Raw genomic sequence first — 23,494 nt, 5'->3', positions numbered from 1 at the left:
TTACAAAGCAATAAACTGTATCCAGACATTTCCAGGGCAAGTGCAGCTGACCTTTTGTTCACTAGCTACTGACCCCAGGGTGTATGGGAGAAGCTTGTAAGGGAGATGTCTGCTATTTGGCCTCATTCCTGGTATTTAAATTGCATTCCCTAATCAAATGAAAAGGCTGTCCTGTCTATCGGGTTACAGAATCCTCAGCAACATTTGGCCTTTTTATATAATGTTGGTCTTTTTGCTTGCATTCGAGTTGAGGCACCTGACCACGTATTCAGCGACACATAAAGTTCTGATAGATGCCGGTCTAATACAATAACATTAGATTTTTTATTTTTTTTTGTCCCCTTGTTAAATATAGAAATCCAAGTGCTGCTTTTTTTTTTTTTTTTTTTACTTAATTAAGCGATATAATTATCACAGACGTAACGCAGCCTTTGCTCCACCAAGCTGCGGAGAAAAAGACAATAGTAAGTCTGTTTGAATGAAAGCATTCCACGCGTCACAGATGTATTGAGGGTATTCCATACAATGAGGTGAAAAGCTGCCTGCTACGGCGGACAAAGGCGAGCACGCAGGCTCTCCACATCGTGCATACCGCTAGGGACACGGTATGGGCTCCCCGGGACACAGATGCCTCGTCAGATTGCAGCTACTCATTGGAGATTAATTCTTAGCCATTTGGTACAATAATTTACCCCTTCCCAAGTGTTTTAACTAGTGTCGTTGACAGTCGACTGTCGGTCTTTTTTTGTGCCCGCACCGTCCACCAGGTCTTTATACAGTATTATGCACGTATATTTCGGTTGTGTGTGTTTTTTTTTTGTTTTTTTTTTTATATATAAAATTTCTGGTCAGAACTTTTAAAATAGTTTTTAGAGCTATCTAGGCAAAGGCATAACGTATTATTTCAGCTGCTGCTCCCTCCAGACGTGCCGAAGAGATCACCCATGATCGAGTTTATTCATTAAAGCGGTTGTTGGGTTTAAAAAAAAATATTAGAAATGGTAAAAGCAGGTGATATAGTAGGAATAATTAAACCTAATTAAGTCTTGGATATGCCTAGGTTGCAGTATTTGACGTAAAAGCACGAAGGCGGAAGAGGGGACGTCATCTAGACAAAGGAATTCCATTGCTTTGGTTTTCCCATGTCAGAGTATCTTAATTGTGTCCAGATGGTATGTTTTGAAGACATAGGTTCGTGTGGCAGGATGCTATCGGCTTAATTTTAGTTTTAGCGCTCATGCACACGACCGCGCCGGGGTTCTTGGTCTGCAAACTGCGGATGCTGCCCGTGTGCGTTCTGCTCATAATAGAAATGCCTATTCTTGTCCGCACAGGCAAGAATAGGACACATTCTATTTTTCTGCAGGTCAACGGATGCACACAGAGTTTTGAAGTGAATTGGTCCGCAGCCGAGCCGCAAAAAATGAAGCTCGGATGCGAACCCAAACAACGCTCGAGTGCATGAGCCCTTAGGTTCTAAGGGTAACATCCAGGTTTTAATAAAAGGAGTCTTCTGCCGTTTTAGGGTCCGAAGAAGAAGACTCAAACATCATGGGGGTCATTTATTAAACAGAAATACGCCTAAATTAGGTGTATCTCTGGCGTAGATTGCGGCACAAAGGTCCTTTGTTCCGCAGTCTGCTCACGCCGGGCTTAACAACGTGGGCGGTAAGGGGATGTGCCGCTAGGTCTTACATTTAGAAGCGGCGGTGTATCTGGTGTAGCTGCCTGCAGCTCAAACACCTTGTTCAGTGTGACCAGTACCCTTGAATAACTATCCACGTCTTCCAGATAACCCTTTTAAGTGTTTTCACCAAGATCATGTCAGACAACCAACTGAGCTACCATTGTTTGAAGAGGCAGTGGCACTTTGGTGAGTGCTGCAGGCTCCTCACAGCATACCAACCACAGTGGCGTTCATCATCTAGTGGCCGTGCTTGGTATTGCAACCCAGGTCCTTTCACTTGAATGGTACTGAGCTGCGTCTAGGGCATGTGATAGATGGAGCAGTCACCAGAGTGAGATGATCGATGAGAATGCTGGGAGTTGGATCCCCAGTGATCAGATACTGTTACCCTCTCCTGAGGATAAATCCTGGAAAACCTCTTTAAAACTAGAGCTAAAACAACCCACTATAAAAGCACGTGGTTATTCATTCAGGTTTGTCATTTTGAGATAGTTGCCTTCTTTTCTGAAAACTAACTCTAGGAAATATCCCTTGAAAGGCATGTAGATCTGTGTGCCGCCCCAGCCTTCATATGCAAAGGAATGAGCATTACATGTTTTTATTATTCCCTGACGGAATATGCAAGTCAATGAGATTTTTTATTTTATTTTCCTTTTTTTTACTATTTCAGTGTCAAATCCCAAAATTTCCCTTATGGTCTTAGGTTTTGTTTGCCTAAATGCATTTTAGCTTTTCCAGTCTGTTGTGGATACCTGAAGGCATGTAGCTAGCTTTTTAAGTGCTAGATTAATAATTCAAGCAGCATGTGTTTCCTCTCTTGCAATGGTGTTTTACTAAATCCAGCACCCCTCTGTGTGTGAGCTGGCTATGGTCAGTTAGGACTGGTCTGTACACATAGGCAAAGGGGAACAGATGGTGCAAATCTGGTGTCAGACCTGGCCATTTTCTCCCTGGAGGACCTAAGTGAGCTTATCAAAGTGCTGGAGTGGAGTCCGAGGCTGCATTCTGTCTCTTATGGAGAGCTGCTCAATCTGCCCTGCTGAGCTCTTCAGGATAGGAGGCAGTTGTGATTGGGCCGATCGATACTCAGGCTTCATATATGTTCCCTTTTTTTGTTTGCTCCCCCCCCCCCCCCCTTTCTCTTTCTGGTCTCCCTCTCCTAATGTTGGATGCTGATTAGATGCGTGTCTGTCACTTTTCGGTAACAACTGGCGGGGCTGTATACTGAATATCTGTCTCCTAGCATGTAACAATGGTGCAGCATTTCTTTGGCATGCTTGTGCCTTCTACATCTCCTCTTTATTACTAATGCTACTCTATTATCCCTTGATGTATGCAGAAAAACAGATTCCCCATTCATCCTGGCAGTGTGGAGAACGGTTTGTGACCCCTGTCAAATGTCACTAGTCGCCGCATGGCCCATCTCTTGTTTTCCTCCAGGAACGAAACAAATGAAAGCACTTATGAATAACTTGTTTTCATCCGATTCCTGTTATTTGTGGTTGTTTTATGGCCGTTTTGTTTCTTTAATAATTCAAAAAATACTGCTGCTATCATAACAGGATGAAAGATGAGCATTTGTATATTGCTATAAGCTAATTATCCCCCTCGGAGAGCCTTTTATACAGGAGGAGGATCAGGACAAATACTGGGGATAAACATTCATATGAATATACACTCCAGGTAGTTGGCCCGTGTAAATGTGCATCCTTGTGATCGCCCAACTCTCCAGTAAACACTTGTTTGTTGGGTGATTGCATCTTTTGCGTGGCACCAAGCATCCATGTTTGTCTTCACCACTTAACGACCGCCCACTACCAGTTGACTGCGCAGTGTTTTACTAAGAGTCTGGGTTCTTAGCGCATCCTGCACTTCACAGCCAGGGTCGGAGGCATTTCTGTTCCCGGGTGTTAAAGGGGTTTTCTGAGACTTTAATACTGATGATCTATCCTCTGAAAGGTCATCCGTATCTGATCGGTGGGGGTCCAACACTCGAGACTTCCGCCGATCAGCTGTTTGAGCTTGCAGTAGCGTCACGGCCTTCGCACAGCTTTCCGTAAGCCAATGATGACATGTTCATCGGTCACATGGCCTGGGTGCAGATCAGCCCCATTCAAGTGTACAGAACTGTGCTTGGTAAACACAGAGAAGGGCGGGGGCACAAGGTGTCAGAACCCCACTGATCAGATACTGAAGACCTATCCTGAGGATAGGTCATCAGTATAAAAGCCTTGGAAAACCCTTTTAACTCTTTTATCATGCTGTGATCTGTACTGCGGCATGATCAAAGGGGATTCCCCCTTCAGTTGGATCACTGGGTTTCCCAGTGACTCAGAGACCTGGGAAGTGATCCACAGTCAGCCTTGAGATCCTTTGAAGGATCCCAGGGCTGTCTGTACAGTAAGCCTGCTGTTAGTGCGCAATAGTGTTCCCCTAACAGCAACCTGTGACATATTGTATCTGAGGCTGATTGAGGCCTGGGGTCTGATTAGTGTCTAATCTGAGGCTGAGGGATCTGATGGGATGCTGATCCAAGGGAGATGGTGGTTGGGGGGGCTGTTCTGATCTGAGGCTGATGGAGGTTGTGGCTTTGATTTGGGTTCTGGTCTGAGGTCTGATGAAGAATGGTGATCTGATATGGAGGTCTGCTCTAAGGTGTGATGCAAAATATATTTTTTCTTATTTTCCTCCTCCAATTCCTAGGTGATTCTTATTGTCTGAAAAAATCTGTAATCTGTTTTTATTTTCTGATTGTAAATTTTTTTAATTCCATTTCCTGGACATGATTATGAGGGGCTGTAATCTTGCCTTATCTGTTAATAGCATTTATAGCATTTACAGATCTACTTTACAGCAGACGTCGTGGGCCATAAATACAGTAGTGTAGAGAGGGGACCTAATTGACTTCTATGAGAGCTTTCTGACTATGCACTGTGATCTGTGCAGAGGTCAAGAAGGAGCAGATAAGTTGTGATATCACCTATTGTGAATGGTGGATCCTGTGTTATCTATGTATAGATTATATCTGTGATTGTAATCCTGCCTGTCATTATAATGAGATGACTGTTGAAAAGTGATCTGTACAGACCAGGAGGTGGCACCTATTATTAGGCCTGGTGGTCAGTGCAAAAACAACTTGATACTTAAGTCACCAGTATTTAATGCCAGAGATTCCTTGATCAAGTCATTGTAATTGAGAAAGCCAGTCAGATGACTAGTGAAACATCTTCAAGAAAATAAAATACAAATCCAGTTGCTCCGACTTTATTGTTACTTACACAATCAAGTCACATTATTACAACCACCAGCTAATATCCAAAGTAACCACCCTGTGCATCATGGACTGCAGCTAGATGGGCTGGGAATGACTCCGTAAGATCCTAGTAGGGGCAGAACCTTCAATGAATATTCATGAGAATTTTGGTTAAGAAATGTGAAGAAAATGGCACTCATATGCTGCAGAATAACTGTTTTGTACTTTTACATTCAGCATTCTTTTGATTGATTCTTAAAGCATACCTGAGTTAAAAAAAAAAAATGCATAGTGCCTGTGCTTCATTTTAGAATCATAACTGTAAAGGAGCAGGTCTTTTTTAGGCTTCCCTAATGTCTCCCACAGCCTTTATTATTCCTGATTTTCCCTGCCTAGCTAGATGCATTTCTCTCACAAGCAGGCGGTGTCTCCCTTCAGTATTGTATGCAGTGACCTCACTTCTCTTACTTCCCACTATGTTTTTTTTTTTTTTCTAGGGAGCTCAGAAAGTTGATAAGGAGGGAGAGATCTCACTTACAGACACACAGTAGCTGCTATGCTCTTCAGAATCTGTGTAGAAGCAGTTCTTCTATCAGGCTCAGGAGCTCAGATAGCTCTGACACACTCCCATTCCCTGTGAATCATCTTCTGTGTCTCTGTTACCAAAGAGACATCTAGCCTAACTAACACGCAGTAGACTGCAAGTTAGGTGGAAGTGAGACCTCTAGTGGCTATGACTTTACAACTTTTTCAGGTGAATGCAGGCAGATTTTGTAAATGAAGTGATTTAGAAATTTGCTATTTACACTATTCTCTATTAAATGAAATTATGTGAAACTACGGTGACTCTTTAAAGGGTTGTGCAAAGCTAGTATATTGATGAACTATCCTCAGGATAAGTCATCAATATCAGATCGCTGGGGGTCTGATGCTTTGCACCTCTGCCAATCAACTGTTTGAAGAGGCTGCGGCGCTCAAGGCTTCTTCAGTGTTTCACGGCATGCGGTCTAGAGCGTAGTGTCGGTGCGCTGTAATTACAACTGCTCGTCCTATTCAAGTGAATGACCACCACAGCCTCTTCAAACAGCTGAAAGGTGAGGGTGCCAGGGGTTAGACCCCCCTGATCTTGGGTCCAACCCTGAAAAACCCCTTTAATTTGTTTAAAGGAAATATCTGTACCCCAAGGCCACAGCCATCATGGGGTATTTTCTGCTGGGGAATTTCTGCTGCTGATATTTCCATGTTTTTGGTGTGACTTGGAAGCTGCAATGGGTGGAACATAAACGGACTTTCCATAGAGTTAAAATCTGCACTGTGTATTTTTTCACAACATGGATGAGATTTCTTAAATTTGTGCTGGTGTATCCACTACATGTGGACATATCCTAAAGATGTTACTTCTAGGAATTGACTTTGAAGAAGGATGCATTGTGGACATGTAATGATCTTCCATCTGTAAAGCGAATGCTGCCTAGGCTTGTCTTTGTACATGAATCTGCCTAAAATGCTGTTGTCTTTGTGTGTTTTTTTTTTTTTAGGTGCCATTTTTCGGTCCCCTTTTTGACGGCGCTATTGTGACAGAAAAGCTGTTGCCAACTCTTGTGTGTGCAACCTGTATCAATGCCAGCAGAGCTGTCAAGTCCCTTATCCCTCTCTACCAGAGCTTGTATCCTTTTTGTGTTAAGTTATGTCATAAAGAACAACTCCTTTGGACTTGGTAAGTGATTTCATTTGCTATTTTGACAGTGCACAGGTAGGTGTCACATGAAGATATTAGTTCACAGGAGTTGGAAGAAGACTGGAGTCATTCTGGAAGAGAAGTCAATGTGCTGTCTTCGTCCTCAGTGGTGTTGCATTGAGTGGACACGTTCCATTTACCGTCTTCGAGCGTCTTTCTGGTTCATGTGAAGGGGAAATGACATAGGGTTTTGCGGCATCGTTATTAACAAGGATTCACTAAGGAAGACTGAGGGCAGGGTGCTGTCCTTAAAGACTAACTAGAAGGACATACTTGATCTTGAACGGTGTCACGGGTTTAAAAGAGGCTTGGGATTCGAGTTTGTTAATAATCCCAAACACTATTGGGTAGGTTTACTAACACCTATTTTATTATTTCATACATCAGTGTAAAAAATATTAGATAACTTCACTGAATGACGCTTAATTCATGCATGCGTCTTCTGATTCATGCAGCGATCTTCCAGGAGTTTAGTATTGATGATCTATACTCAGGATAGGTCAACAATATCTTCAGAAAGACATTATCTGCATGCAGCAGTTTTTGTCCGACCGCGCCTCGGCATATATGCCTGATGGCGGCTGGATTTCCTATAGCAGTGATGTTCAACCTGTTGCCAAACTTCAACTCCCAGCATGCCCGGACAGCCTACAGCTATCAGTATACAGCATGGCATGATGGGAGCTGTAGTTTTACAACAGCAGGAGGGCCGCAGGTTGGGCATCCCTGTCCTATAGTGAATTGTGCAGGACGAAATCCTGTCTCTCTCCGGCAGGGACGGATCTGACAGACTGTTCCTGGATGGAACAGCCTGCCGGATCTGTTTACTGCAAATAAGAAAACGGGCCTTCATGAGACGGACAAAAAAATAAGGAAAACAACAAACAGCAGGTGGCGCTATGTAGATATATTTTATTGAATAGCTCACTGACTATAAAATTTTTAATTACATGCAAATGCAGAAGTATTCAGATCCAGCTGCTGGTTTTCAAAAATGTCTTTTTATATGTATTTTTTATATTTTAAATGTATTTGAATTTCGTGACCCAATCCTTTTAAGGAGAGAAGAGGGAAGGCTGTGGATCGAACCTTCAGAAAGACAGATTTGCTAGTGAATGACATTCTGCAGCATGATGTGTAGTGTATCTACATGTCAACTGCAGAAGCCAAGCAAAGCAAAATTTATTCTTAAACTTCATAGGAAAAATGTTTATCTTTTATCACAAAATGCACACAATTTAAAAAAACATGATCCAAAGAGTATTTAGTCACATTTTTAGACCATAAAATTACATTTGAACTTAACAATTTATTACGACCTATCTCTGCACGCTCCACTCTATAATAATCACTCTCCTAACCTGCTAAAAAATCTCTGCGCAAGAAGCTTGGAAATTGGGATGAGTATTAGAAGGAAAGGGTCTTGACTAGAGTTGAGCGAACACCTGGATGTTCGGGTTCGAGAAGTTCGGCCGAACATCCCGGAAATGTTCGGGTTCGGGATCCGAACCCGATCCGAACTTCAACCCGAACCCGAACCCCATTGAAGTCAATGGGGACCCGAACTTTTCGGCACTAAAAAGGCTGTAAAACAGCCCAGGAAAGAGCTAGAGGGCTGCAAAAGGCAGCAACATGTAGGTAAATCCCCTGCAAACAAATGTGGATAGGGAAATGAATTAAAATAAAAATTAAATAAATAAAAATTAACCAAAATCAATTGGAGAGAGGTTCCATAGCAGAGAATCTGGCTTCCCGTCACCCACCACTGGAACAGTCCATTCTCAGATATTTAGGCCCCGGCACCCAGGCAGAGGAGAGAGGTCCCGTAACAGAGAATCTGTCTTCATGTCAGCAGAGAATTAGTCTGCATGTCATAGCAGAGAATGAGGCTTCACGTCAGCCACCACTGCAACAGTCCATTGGCATATATTTAGGCCCAGCACCCAGGCAGAGGAGGGAGGTCCCGTAACAGAGAATCTGTCTTCATGTCAGCAGAGAATTAGTCTGCATGTCATAGCAGAGAATGAGGCTTCACGTCAGCCACCACTGCAACAGTCCATTGGCATATATTTAGGCCCAGCACACACACAGGCAGAGGAGAGAGGTCCCGTAACAGACAATCTGGCTTCATGTCAGCAGAGAATTAGTCTGCATGTCATAGCAGAGAATGAGGCTTCACGTCAGCCACCACTGCAACAGTCCATTGGCATATATTTAGGCCCAGCACACACACAGGCAGAGGAGAGAGGTCCCGTAACAGAGAATCTGTCTTCATGTCAGCAGAGAATTAGTCTGCATGTCATAGCAGAGAATGAGGCTTCACGTCAGCCACCACTGCAACAGTCCATTGGCATATATTTAGGCCCAGCACACACACAGGCAGAGGAGAGAGGTCCCGTAACAGAGAATCTGTCTTCATGTCAGCAGAGAATCAGTCTTCATATCATAGCAGAGAATCAGGCTTCACGTCACCCACCACTGTAAGAGTCAATTTTCATAAATTTAGGCCCAGAACCCAGGCAGAGGAGAAAGGTCCCGTAACAGACAATCTGGCTTCATGTCAGCAGAGAATCAGTCTTCATATCATAGCAGAGAATCAGGCTTCACGTCACCCACCACTGTAAGAGTCAATTTTCATAAATTTAGGCCCAGAACCCAGGCAGAGGAGAAAGGTCCCGTAACAGACAATCTGGCTTCATGTCAGCAGAGAATCAGTCTTCATATCATAGCAGAGAATCAGGCTTCACGTCACCCACCACTGTAAGAGTCAATTTTCATAAATTTAGGCCCAGAACCCAGGCAGAGGAGAAAGGTCCCGTAACAGACAATCTGGCTTCATGTCAGCAGAGAATCAGTCTTCATATCATAGCAGAGAATCAGGCTTCACGTCACCCACCACTGTAAGAGTCAATTTTCATAAATTTAGGCCCAGAACCCAGGCAGAGGAGAAAGGTCCCGTAACAGACAATCTGGCTTCATGTCAGCAGAGAATCAGTCTTCATATCATAGCAGAGAATCAGGCTTCACGTCACCCACCACTGTAAGAGTCAATTTTCATAAATTTAGGCCCAGAACCCAGGCAGAGGAGAAAGGTCCCGTAACAGACAATCTGGCTTCATGTCAGCAGAGAATCAGTCTTCATATCATAGCAGAGAATCAGGCTTCACGTCACCCACCACTGTAAGAGTCAATTTTCATAAATTTAGGCCCAGAACCCAGGCAGAGGAGAAAGGTCCCGTAACAGACAATCTGGCTTCATGTCAGCAGAGAATCAGTCTTCATATCATAGCAGAGAATCAGGCTTCACGTCACCCACCACTGTAAGAGTCAATTTTCATAAATTTAGGCCCAGAACCCAGGCAGAGGAGAAAGGTCCCGTAACAGACAATCTGGCTTCATGTCAGCAGAGAATCAGTCTTCATATCATAGCAGAGAATCAGGCTTCACGTCACCCACCACTGTAAGAGTCAATTTTCATAAATTTAGGCCCAGAACCCAGGCAGAGGAGAAAGGTCCCGTAACAGACAATCTGGCTTCATGTCAGCAGAGAATTAGTCTGCATGTCATAGCAGAGAATGAGGCTTCACGTCACCCACCACTGCAACAGTCCATTGGCATATATTCAGGCCCAGCACCCAGGCAGAGGAGAGAGGTCCCGTAACAGAGGATCTGGCTTCATGTCAGCAGAGAATCAGTCTGCATGTCATAGCAGAGAATCAGGCTTCACGTCAGCCACCACTGCAACAGTCCATTGTCATAAATTTAGGCCCAGCACCCAGGCAGAGGAGAGAGGTCCCGTAACAGAGGATCTGGCTTCATGTCAGCAGAGAATCAGTCTGCATGTCATAGCAGAGAATCAGGCTTCACGTCAGCCACCACTGCAACAGTCCATTGTCATAAATTTAGGCCCAGCACCCAGGCAGAGGAGAGAGGTCCCGTAACAGACAATCTGGCTTCATGTCAGCAGAGAATTAGTCTGCATGTCATAGCAGAGAATCAGGCTTCATGTCAGCCACCACTGCAACAGTCCATTGGCATATATTTAGGCCTAGCACACAGGCAGAGGAGAGGTTCATTCAACTTTGGGTAGCATCGCAATATAATGGTAAAATGAAAATAAAAATAGGATTGAATGAGGAAGTGCCCTGGAGTCCAATAATATATGGTTATGGGGAGGTAGTTAATGTCTAATCTGGACAAGGGACGGACAGGTCCTGTGGGATCCATGCCTGGTTCATTTTTATGAACGTCAGCTTGTCCACATTGGCTGTAGACAGGCGGCTGCGTTTGTCTGTAATGACGCCCCCTGCCGTGCTGAATACACGTTCAGACAAAACGCTGGCTGCCGGGCAGGCCAGCACCTCCAAGGCATAAAAGGCTAGCTCTGGCCACGTGGACAATTTAGAGACCCAGAAGTTGAATGGGGCCGAACCATCAGTCAGTACGTGGAGGGGTGTGCACACGTACTGTTCCACCATGTTAGTGAAATGTTGCCTCCTGCTAACACGTTGCGTATCAGGTGGTGGTGCAGTTAGCTGTGGCGTGTTGACAAAAGTTTTCCACATCTCTGCCATGCTAACCCTGCCCTCAGAGGAGCTGGCCGTGACACAGCTGCCTTGGCGACCTCTTGCTCCTCCTCTGCCTTGGCCTTGGGCTTCCACTTGTTCCCCTGTGACATTTGGGAATGCTCTCAGTAGCGCGTCTACCAACGTGCGCTTGTACTCGCGCATCTTCCTATCACGCTCCAGTGCAGGAAGTAAGGTGGGCACATTGTCTTTGTAGCGTGGATCCAGCAGGGTGGCAACCCAGTAGTCCGCACAGGTTAAAATGTGGGCAACTCTGCTGTCGTTGCGCAGGCACTGCAGCATGTAGTCGCTCATGTGTGCCAGGCTGCCCAGGGGTAAGGACAAGCTGTCCTCTGTGGGAGGCGTATCGTCATCGTCCTGCCTTTCCCCCCAGCCACGCACCAGTGATGGACCCGAGCTGCGTTGGGTGCCACCCCGCTGTGACCATGCTTCATCCTCATCCTCCTCCACCTCCTCCTCATCCTCGTCCTCCTCGTCCTCCAGTAGTGGGCCCTGGCTGGCCACATTTGTACCTGGCCTCTGCTGTTGCAAAAAACCTCCCTCTGAGTCACTTCGAAGAGACTGGCCTGAAAGTGCTAAAAATGACCCCTCTTCCTCATCCTCCTCCTCCTCCTCCTGGGCCACCTCCTGTTCCATCATCGCCCTAAGTGTTTTCTCAAGGAGACATAGAAGTGGTATTGTAACGCTGATAACGGTGTCATCGCCACTGGCCATGTTGGTGGAGTACTCGAAACAGCGCAACAGGGCACACAGGTCTCGCATGGAGGCCCAGTCATTGGTGGTGAAGTGGTGCTGTTCTGTAGTGCGACTGACCCGTGCGTGCTGCAGCTGAAACTCCACTATGGCCTGCTGCTGCTCGCACAGTCTGTCCAGCATGTGCAAGGTGGAGTTCCACCTGGTGGGCACGTCGCATATGAGGCGGTGAGCGGGAAGGCCGAAGTTACGCTGTAGCGCAGACAGGCGAGCAGCGGCAGGATGTGAACGCCGGAAGCGCGAACAGACGGCCCGCACTTTATGCAGCAGCTCTGACATGTCGGGGTAGTTGTGAATGAACTTCTGCACCACCAAATTCAGCACATGCGCCAAGCAAGGGATGTGCGTCAAATTGGCTAGTCCCAGAGCTGCAACGAGATTTCGCCCATTATCACACACCACCAGGCCGGGCTTGAGGCTCACCGGCAGCAACCACTCGTCGGTCTGTTGTTCTATACCCCGCCACAACTCCTGTGCGGTGTGGGGCCTGTCCCCCAAACATATGAGTTTCAGAATGGCCTGCTGACGTTTACCCCGGGCTGTGCTGAAGTTGGTGGTGAAGGTGTGTGGCTGACTGGATGAGCAGGTGGAAGAAGAGGAGGAGGAAGCCGAGAAGGAGGAGGTGGCAACAGGAGGCAAAGAATGTTGCCCTGCGATCCTTGGCGGCGGAAGGACGTGCGCCAAACAGCTCTCCGCCTGGGGCCCAGCTGCCACTACATTTACCCAGTGTGCAGTTAGGGAGATATAGCGTCCCTGGCCGTGCTTACTGGTCCACGTATCTGTGGTTAGGTGGACCTTGCCACAGATGGCGTTGCGCAGTGCACACTTGATTTTATCGGATACTTGGTTGTGCAGGGAAGGCACGGCTCTCTTGGAGAAGTAGTGCCGGCTGGGAACAACATACTGTGGGACAGCAAGCGACATGAGCTGTTTGAAGCTGTCTGTGTCCACCAGCCTAAATGACAGCATTTCATAGGCCAGTAGTTTAGAAATGCTGGCATTCAGGGCCAGGGATCGAGGGTGGCTAGGTGGGAATTTACGCTTTCTATCAAATGTTTGTGAGATGGAGAGCTGAACGCTGGCGTGTGACATGGTTGAGACGCTTGGTGACGGAGGTGGTGGTGGTGGTGTTGGTGGTACATCCCCTGTTTGCTGGACGGCAGGTGCCAACGTTCCTCCAGAGGCGGAGGAAGAGGCCGAGGCGGCAGCAGCAGAATAGGCCGAGGCGGCAGCAGCAGAAGAGGTAGCAGGGGGAGCCTGAGTGACTTCCTTGGTTTTAAGGTGTTTACTCCACTGCAGTTCATGCTTTGCATGCAGGTGCCTGGTCATGCAGGTTGTGCTCAGGTTCAGAACGTTAATGCCTCGCTTCAGGCTCTGATGGCACAGCGTGCAAACCACTCGGGTCTTGTCGTCAGCACATTGTTTGAAGAAGTGCCATGCCAGGGAACTCCTTGAAGCTGCCTTTGGGGTGCTCGGTCCCAGATGGCGGCGGTCAGTAGCAGGCGGAGTCTCTTGGCGGCGGGTGTTCTGCTTTTGCCCACTGCTCCCTCTTTTGCTACGCTGTTGGCTCGGTCTCACCACTGCCTCTTCCTCCGAACTGTGAAAGTCAGTGGCACGACCTTCATTCCATGTGGGGTCTAGGACCTCATCGTCCCCTGCATCGTCTTCCACCCAGTCTTGATCCCTGACCTCCTGTTCAGTCTGCACACTGCAGAAAGACGCAGCAGTTGGCACCTGTGTTTCGTCATCATCAGAGACATGCTGAGGTGGTATTCCCATGTCCTCATCATCAGGAAACATAAGTGGTTGTGCGTCAGTGCATTCTATGTCTTTCACCGCTGGGGAAGGGCTAGGTGGATGCCCTTGGGAAACCCTGCCAGCGGAGTCTTCAAACAGCATAAGAGACTGCTGCATAACTTGAGGCTGAGACAGTTTCCCTGGTATGCATGGGGGTGATGTGACAGACTGATGGGGTTGGTTTTCAGGCGCCATCTGTGCGCTTTCTGCAGAAGACTGGGTGGGAGATAATGTGAACGTGCTGGATCCACTGTCGGCCACCCAATTGACTAATGCCTGTACCTGCTCAGGCCTTACCATCCTTAGAACGGCATTGGGCCCCACCATATATCGCTGTAAATTCTGGCGGCTACTGGGACCTGAGGTAGTTGGTACACTAGGACGTGTGGATGTGGCAGAACGGCCACGTCCTCTCCCAGCACCAGAGGGTCCACTAACACCACCACGACCATGTCCACGTCCGCGTCCCTTACTAGATGTTTTTCTCATTGTTATGGTTCACCACAACAACAAATATATTATTTGGCCCAATGTATTGTATTCAAATTCAGCGGGATATAAATTTGAGGCCTAGTATTTAGGCGCTGGGTGACCGGTATGGATTTAGTGACAGAATTAGACTTGGAAATGCACAGAAGCGTGTGTGTGAAGTTATTCTGAATGACCCTATGTGCACCTTCAATATTATATACCCTTTTAGGGATAGATTTCAAATAGCTCTGATATAGCAGAAACCACTAAATTATGAAATTGCTAAATTGGGAATTGTACTTCAACCCAGAACAAAAAATGTGCTTTGACGGACACTAAATATCTTGCCCAGCAACAACAGTACACCGGTGGGTAACGAGAGATTTAGAGGGATTTAAATTTGAGGCCTAGTATTTAGGCGCTGGGTCACCGGTATGGATTTAGTGACAGAATTAGACTTGGAAATGCACAGAAGCGTGTGTGTGAAGTTATTCTGAATGACCCTATGTGCACCTTCAATATTATATACCCTTTTAGGGATAGATTTCAAATAGCTCTGATATAGCAGAAACCACTAAATTATGAAATTGCTAAATTGGGAATTGTACTTCAACCCAGAACAAAAAATGTGCTTTGACGGACACTAAATATCTTGCCCAGCAACAACAGTACAGCGGTGGGTAACGAGAGATTTAGAGGGATTTAAATTTGAGGCCTAGTATTTAGGCGCTGGGTCACCGGTATGGATTTAGTGACAGAATTAGACTTGGAAATGCACAGAAGCGTGTGTGTGAAGTTATTCTGAATGACCCTATGTGCACCTTCAATATTATATACCCTTTTAGGGATAGATTTCAAATAGCTCTGATATAGCAGAAACCACTAAATTATGAAATTGCTAAATTGGGAATTGTACTTCAACCCAGAACAAAAAATGTGCTTTGACGGACACTAAATATCTTGCCCAGCAACAACAGTACAGCGGTGGGTAACGAGAGATTTAGAGGGATTTAAATTTGAGGCCTAGTATTTAGGCGCTGGGTCACCGGTATGGATTTAGTGACAGAATTAGACTTGGAAATGCACAGAAGCGTGTGTGTGAAGTTATTCTGAATGACCCTATGTGCACCTTCAATATTATATACCCTTTTAGGGATAGATTTCAAATAGCTCTGATATAGCAGAAACCACTAAATTATGAAATTGCTAAATTGGGAATTGTACTTCAACCCAGAACAAAAAATGTGCTTTGACGGACACTAAATATCTTGCCCAGCAACAACAGTACAGCGGTGGGTAACGAGAGATTTAGAGGGATTTAAATTTGAGGCCTAGTATTTAGGCGCTGGGTCACCGGTATGGATTTAGTGACAGAATTAGACTTGGAAATGCACAGAAGCGTGTGTGTGAAGTTATTCTGAATGACCCTATGTGCACCTTCAATATTATATACCCTTTTAGGGATAGATTTCAAATAGCTCTGATATAGCAGAAACCACTAAATTATGAAATTGCTAAATTGGGAATTGTACTTCAACCCAGAACAAAAAATGTGCTTTGACGGACACTAAATATCTTGCCCAGCAACAACAGTACAGCGGTGGGTAACGAGAGATTTAGAGGGATTTAAATTTGAGGCCTAGTATTTAGGCGCTGGGTCACCGGTATGGATTTAGTGACAGAATTAGACTTGGAAATGCACAGAAGCGTGTGTGTGAAGTTATTCTGAATGACCCTATGTGCACCTTCAATATTATATACCCTTTTAGGGATAGATTTCAAATAGCTCTGATATAGCAGAAACCACTAAATTATGAAATTGCTAAATTGGGAATTGTACTTCAACCCAGAACAAAAAATGTGCTTTGACGGACACTAAATATCTTGCCCAGCAACAACAGTACAGCGGTGGGTAACGAGAGATTTAGAGGGATTTAAATTTGAGGCCTAGTATTTAGGCGCTGGGTGACAGGTATGGGTTTAGTGACAGAATTAGACTTGGAAATACACAGTAGCGGGTGTGTGTGAAGTTATTCTGAATGACCCAATGTGCACCTTCAATATTATATACCCTTTTTGGGATAGATTTCAAATAGCTCTGATATAGCAGGAGCCACTAAATTATGAAATTGCTAAATTGGGAATTGTATTTCAACCCAGAACAAGAAATGTGCTTGAACGGACACTAAATAACTCGCCCAGCTACAGCACTAGGGACAGATTTAGCTGGATATAAATTTGAGGCCTAGTATTTAGGCGCTGGGTGACCGGTATGGATTTAGTGACAGAATTAGACTGGGATATGGCCAAAAAATAAACAGACTATTGCTGGTTAAATGCACTTGGTGTGACAGCTTCACCCTGATGTAGGCTTTATACAAAAAACAACCACACCATTGAGGGTTAAATGCACTTGGTGACAGGCGCAGCTTGCCCCTGATTTTGTATATGGCCAAAAAATGAACAGACTATTGCTGGTTAAATGCACTTGGTGTGACAGCTTCACCCTGATGTAGGCTTTAGCCAAAAAACAACCACACCATTGAGGGTTAAATGCACTTGGTGACAGGCGCAGCTTGCCCCTGATTTTGTATATGGCCAAAAAATGAACAGACTATTGCTGGTTAAATGCACTTGGTGTCACAGCTTCACCCTGATGTAGGCTTTAGCCAAAAAACAACCACACCATTGAGGGTTAAATGCACTTGGTGACAGGCGCAGCTTGCCCCTGATTTTGTATATGGCCAAAAAATGAACAGACTATTGCTGGATAAATGCACTTGGTGTGACAGCTTCACCCTGATGTAGGCTTTAGCCAAAAAACAACCACACCATTGAGGGTTAAATGCACTTGGTCGCAGCTTGTGCTGGCGCACCACAAGACACAAAATGGCCGCCGATCACCCCAGAAAAATGAGACTGACAAACGGTCTGTGCAGCCTAAAAACAGTGAGCAATTGAGGATCAGCAGCTCAATGATCCACAGCTGCAGATCGATCAGTTAATCAAGTCCTTTGGAGGAGTTAATCTGCCTAATCTCGCCCTACTGTCGCAGCCGCAACCTCTCCCTACGCTAATCAGAGCAGAGTGACGGGCGGCGCTATGTGACTCCAGCTTAAATAGAGGCTGGGTCACATGGTGCTCTGGCCAATCACAGCCATGCCAATAGTAGGCATGGCTGTGATGGCCTCTTGGGGCAAGTAGTATGACGCTTGTTGATTGGCTGCTTTGCAGCCTTTCAAAAAGCGCCAAGAAAGCGTCACAAAAGCGCGAAGAAAGCGACGAACACCGAACCCGAACCCGGACTTTTACGAAAATGTCCGGGTTCGGGTCCGTGTCACGGACACCCCAAAATTCGGTACGAACCCGAACTATACAGTTCGAGTTCGCTCATCCCTAGTCTTGACCTGTATATACAGTTTTAAAGTGCTCGGTGTGATTATACCACGTGAAAGTCCTGCCAAGGTTCCTCCACAGAACGTACAAAGAGACTACAATGGAGTGATGGATAATTGTGTCTACTAGAGTTTAGGGAATGGGTGTTTCTGAAACAAATCTATCTCCACAAGGACAGTGGAAGCTTGGCAGCCGTTTTCAAGTAAAGACAGCTGAAGTCACTTGTTGGAACGTCTGCAGATTCTGGATACAGCTGCACTTGTCAGAAGCTTTGAGGGAAGTGTAATCAGCCGCAGAGATTAATTTGCATCTCAATTAGAAGCGAGTCAGGAGGAAGCACTGAAGTCTGTTGCTAGAAGGTAGCAGAAGAAATCTCATCATGCACAAAAGGCCCCAACATTCAATACTCCAGCTGAGTGGAGGACAATGTACCAGATTTGGTTTCCATGGGGACCAGAAACCTGCTGAGCCATTGAAAAATCTCAGGGGTTTGCACTGTAATCATTTGATCATGATGACAAATTCCACCAAATAATTTTTTTTTTTTTTGTGCTAGAAAGCTATTTTTTTAAGTAAATGCCAACAAAGTTAAGTTTCTAAATTTTTTTTTTTTTTTTTTTTTAGTAGTCATGTTTCATTTTTTTCTTCCATTATTCATGGATTTTTTTAAGTCAAAATAGATTTCTGCTTTAGTTCATCCACTAACCTCAAGCAAAGATACTGGAAATGAAATGCCCTTTGTAGTGTGCATGATATTTCATTGTCTGCCCTCACGTCTGATCACTGCTTCATGCAGTTTCTCACTTCTGTGCCCATCCTGATGAGCAGGGACGGAGGTTCTCCAGTTCTAGCAATCTATGGGGATCCCAGCAGTTGATCTCTCACCAATCTTGGGTTCTCACCTATCCTGTGGATAGGTGATGAGTATTGATGGCTGACATACCCCTTTAATAGTTTGTTGTTGAGAATCCACTTCCTTTAGTTAGAAAAATATCTGAAAGATTTGACTGACAGGTGTAGAGCGACACTTGTGTCTAAGGTACATTGATGTTGCTCATTGTCTCTAGTCCTGCAACATCATCCTTCAGCTTGGCTTTGACTGTTGTCCTCAATAGATTTGGGTGATACCACGCACTAACTTTGCATTCCAACATTTGGTAAATGTCATATGTCACATCTCATGTGATATCTGAAGTTCTACAATGACAAATGTTATATAGGATTAATACATTGTACTTTAATTTCCTCAATTACTCCATCTGTCACCCCTATATCTTTGATTCTATGCTTTTTTTTTATTGTTCTTTATACAGTGCATTTGGAAAGTCTTCAGACCCTTTTACTTTTTTCATGTTTTGTTATGTTGCGGCCTTGTGCTATAAAACAAAACAAAAATTCAAGATTGACCTCATTATTCTACACCCAGTACCCCACAATGACAAAGTGAACACAGAATGTAGGACATTTTTGATAATTTAAAGAAAAGGAAAAACTAATATTTTGCATTGACACAAGTACTTGGACCCTTTACTCAGTACTTTAGCAGCAATTACATCTTCCAGTCTTCTTGGGTATGATGCCACAAGGTTTGCACCCTTGGATTTGGGGATTTATTTTTTGCCATTCTTCCCTGCACATCCTCTAAAGCTCTGTGAGGTTGAATGGAAACCATCACTTGACAGACATTTTCAGGTCTCTCCAGAGATGTTGGATTTACAGAGTTGTCCCTAAGCCACTCCTGTGTTGCGTTGGCTGTGTACTTAGGGTCATTAAGACAATGTAAGGTAAATCTTTGGCCCAGTCTGAGGTCCAGAGCACTCTGCATCAGGTTTTCATTAAAAATGTCTGTGTACTTTTCTCTATTCAAAGATCCCTCAATCCTGCCCAGTCTTTTTGCTCTAGCCATTGAAAAACACCCCCACAACTTGTTACTGCCACCACTGTCTCTGTAAGTATGGTATTGGGTACGTTATGAGCAGTGCCTGGTTTCCTCAGTTAAATCATGATTTCATCAGACCAAAGAATCTTGTTTCTCACAGTCTGAGAGTCTTTTGCTGAGGAGAGGCTGCATTCTGGCTATTCAGCTCTAAAGCCCAGATTGGTGGAGTGCTGCAATGATGGCTAACCACTGGAAGTTTTTCCACAGAGGATCTTTGAAGCTCAGCCAGAGTGACCTTTGGGTTCTTGGTTACCTCCCTTACCTCTCTCCTCCCAAATTACTTAGTTTGGTGGAACAGCCAGCTCTAGGAAGAGTCCTGGTTTTTCCAAACTACTTCCATTTAAAAATTATGGAGTTCACTATGCTCTTGGGAACTTTCAATACAGCAGAATGTTTTTTGTACTCTTCTTCACATATTCGCCTCCACACAAGCCTGCCTGAGCTCAACAGGCTTTGTTTTTGCTGAGATATGCATTTTCCTTTCTTAAACCTTATATAGGCAGGGGTGTGCCTTTCCAATTCATGTCCAATAAACTGAATTTACCACAGGTGGACTCCAGTCGGGTGTAGAAACATCTCAGATGACCAAGGGAAATGGGAGGCCCCCAGAGGTAAGTTTCAATTGGCATAGCAAAGGGCCTGAATACAAATTTTTGCAATAATTTCCAAAATTATTTTTGTAATTATGGGTTATTGAGTGCAGATTCATGAGGGAAACCTGCAACATAACAAATCCATAAAAAAGTGAAAGGGTCTGAAGACTTTCCGAATCCACTGTATATGGTATGAAGATACCATGCAACTTTTGAAATGAGACTTTTTCATGTGCCTAGCTTTTTTGTTTCCATATCAAGGACATATACCTATATACTTAAGCAAGGTTATTAATAGTGAGCACCAAACAGACCTTTAGCTTTGAATCAAACTTGTGGCCCTATGAACCATAGGAACACTAAAGTCTTAACACTGTGCTCTAGATGAGAAACATGGGTACATTGCAGACAAGTGTTATATTCTTCATAAAATTCATCAACGTGTTTTCCCCCCTCCTCTCACGCTGGATAATGATACTTGCTAAGGTGACCTTTTGCTTTTCAGATTTGTGTTCCCAGACCCTTCATTGCTCTTTCCCTGCCACTGCATGCCATGCCCTGAACCTGAACTTGGTTAAATAACTATAAGAGGTCGTACCTCCCACCAAAGTTCAACATGAAATATTGGCCATTGTCCAGCGTCAGTGTCATGTCCTGCTCAGCAGACAGGCACACTCGGTAGAATAGTATAACTTATATACTGTCTCCCGTAAAGCAGTTCTATAGGTTTCAAAGAATAGGCAAGAGGCACTAAGGGTCACGCACAGTTTTAATCATTGCATTGTCGAAAGACTTTCCAAAGTGCAGGCATTCAGAGTGCAGAGAAAATTAAATCTCCCTTAATAGTTTATATGATTTTAAATGTTGGGACAGATTTAATAACCCTAACATCTAGACCAGGCCTGCTCAACCTGCTGCCCTCCAGCTGTTGCAAAACTATAACTCCCATTATTCCCTGACAGCCTACAGCTATCATCCTACAGAAGGGTATCGTGGGAGTTGTAGTTTTACAATAGCTGGAGGGCCGCAGGTTGAGCATCCCTGATCTAGACCATGTAAATTTAGTCTAAAGATGTGTATGTGCCTCATTCTGGATGATAATTTTGGCGCATCTTTAGAGACTTTTTTGTCAAACTTTACACCACCTGTAAGTTGGCTTACATGGACTTAACATAGTTTAAGTGGTATAAAACATGCATTCTAAGTTTTTTCTTTTGGAGTAAATTAAGCCAGTATTTTTTCTTAAAGCTCTCCTATTATTTATATCTTATAATGTATCAGAGTCCAAACTAATTCTGGACAGATTTGTAAACTTTCAAGATTATTCCTGATTTTTTTTTTTTTTTTTTTTTTTTTTCAGCATATGTATTATGTTTTATTTTTATCTGTACTTTTTTTTAATTAATTTTTAGGAAGTAGAAACATAAGTGATTCAAGTGATGCTACAGAATTCAGCTCACTCTTAAAGTTCTTATGGTGAGTCATCCGTTAACATCAGGAACTGCATCAGATTACAAAGGTGTATGAAGAGATTAGATGATTTTAATCATATTTTTATCCTATATCGATCTCCATTGAGATTTGCTGGAACCCTCGGAGATGGATTTTTTTTATTTGAAAAGGATTAGGCGGCATCAGCTTCTTAAGTAATAATCGCATTTTATATGAAGTTTGTTCATTCATTTTCTTTCGTCCTCCATAGCGACTTAAATGTGTCCATCCAGTACCTCCTGTATGGGGATTCATTTGGAGACGATTATAGCAGTCTCGAGGAGAGCCTGACATTGCTGCAGCAATTTATTCGCCGTGGCTCCTGACAGCTCTCTTCTGTGAGCTGATCATCCTTGAGTGACAGGTTTGTCTGCGGTCGGTCTTTGTTACCTTGCACAGACGGAAGCACAAGATTTAACTTGCCATCTTGAGCTGCTCCTGTCAGTTATTGTAACCAGTTATCTAAAGACAGACTGGAGTTTTGAGGCATATGCACTTGCCCAAGCAACACCAATCTTGGCTGTGCCCTGATGAACACTGCGGTAGTTATAATAGGTGGGATAAAAAAGCCCTGACCTTCATTTTGAAGTGCAGTTTCCCTGCTGCTGTAGATCGATATTTTAGCTGTCTGTCTCCACTGCTTACCTTCCGTTCTCACAGTGAGAACCTTCTCCAGGCATCAATCGATAGCTCTAATCTGTCCTAGCCTGTTACAACTCAAGCAAGGCAAAGCTTTTAGGTAGCATTACACGAGATTGTAGAAAAAGAGTACTCATACTTGGAGAACTTTGACAAAAAATTACATATTCCATATTCTTGCATAACTATGATTTCTCATTCAATTTTCCATCCTTACTTAACCCTCAGAAATACTGACATACAAGTTTGTTTTTTTGGTTTGTTTTTTACGTAATCCCAAGTTCTTCTATGTCTGTTTTGAAGGCATTTTCCTTATTCTTTCATTGCCGCCTATTTTATTACCCCTAAGTTTTCATCTCACCACAGGCAACCCCTTCAATATGGGAACCTAAGAGACAAATTCAGCTGAATTTGCTATGGAAGACCATGGTCAGCTAAACACACAGGGGAAGGGGTAGGCTTGATGAGATAATCCCTATTACCCTGTCTCTTGGCTTTTATTAGTTACTGATAACTTTTTAGATTAATTAGGTTTATATTCAGTGGAAGGAAAAATTAAGAACTTTTTGGGGGGCTCTCCCACTAACAGGAGATGTTGGAGGAAACAGGGAATCTAGCATGTTGGATATCAGTATGCCTGACTTTGCTCCTGTGGGAGTTAAGCCATTGCCAAAAGTTTTTCCCCTTCCTCCATTGACATAAGCAAGCGCAGAGGAGCCAAGCATGTGTTGGTGTTAGGAGAAATAGTGGTTAGCAAATGTGTATTTCCAACTTTTGGACACCGAGACTTGCATAGACACAAATCTAAAGCTAGTTTCACATTTGCGGCCATGGACGGATCAGCCATAGACCTTACAGGGAAGTTTCTCGGTGGGCTGATACCCATGGGGCCACCCAAGCCATCTTCTCTGTCACTGGCCAGGTTGATAATGAGTTCTGAGTGGTAATTAACTCTGTGAGAATCAGAAACTCTTGTACCTCACCAGTGACCACACATGTCCTTTTTAATTCCACTGCTGTGGCCTGTATCATCTCCTAAGCCCCCTGCTCCATATCTTAATCACAGACAACTGGAGGAGGACAGAAAATGGCAGCTATTGATGGCCACAACAGATGGACAGCTTTTGAGCAAATACTGTATATTGTGCTGC

At 44.3% G+C, this 23,494-nt stretch overlaps 1 protein-coding gene across 1 annotated transcript in view; it reads left to right on the top strand.

The window, feature by feature from the left end:
* The window catches only part of RALGAPA2 (Ral GTPase activating protein catalytic subunit alpha 2), a 329,414-nt gene that overhangs the window by 208,227 nt on the left and 97,693 nt on the right, over positions 1-23,494 (top strand). The window contains 1 exon segment of the mRNA XM_044292004.1: positions 6,479-6,606. Coding sequence (XP_044147939.1) covers positions 6,479-6,606 — 128 coding nt within the window.

This window comes from Bufo gargarizans, chromosome 4, assembly GCF_014858855.1.
Source record: "Bufo gargarizans isolate SCDJY-AF-19 chromosome 4, ASM1485885v1, whole genome shotgun sequence".
NCBI lineage: Eukaryota > Metazoa > Chordata > Amphibia > Anura > Bufonidae > Bufo > Bufo gargarizans.
The sequence above is the reverse complement of the archived record's forward strand: the minus strand, read 5'-3'. Positions and strand labels throughout refer to the sequence as shown.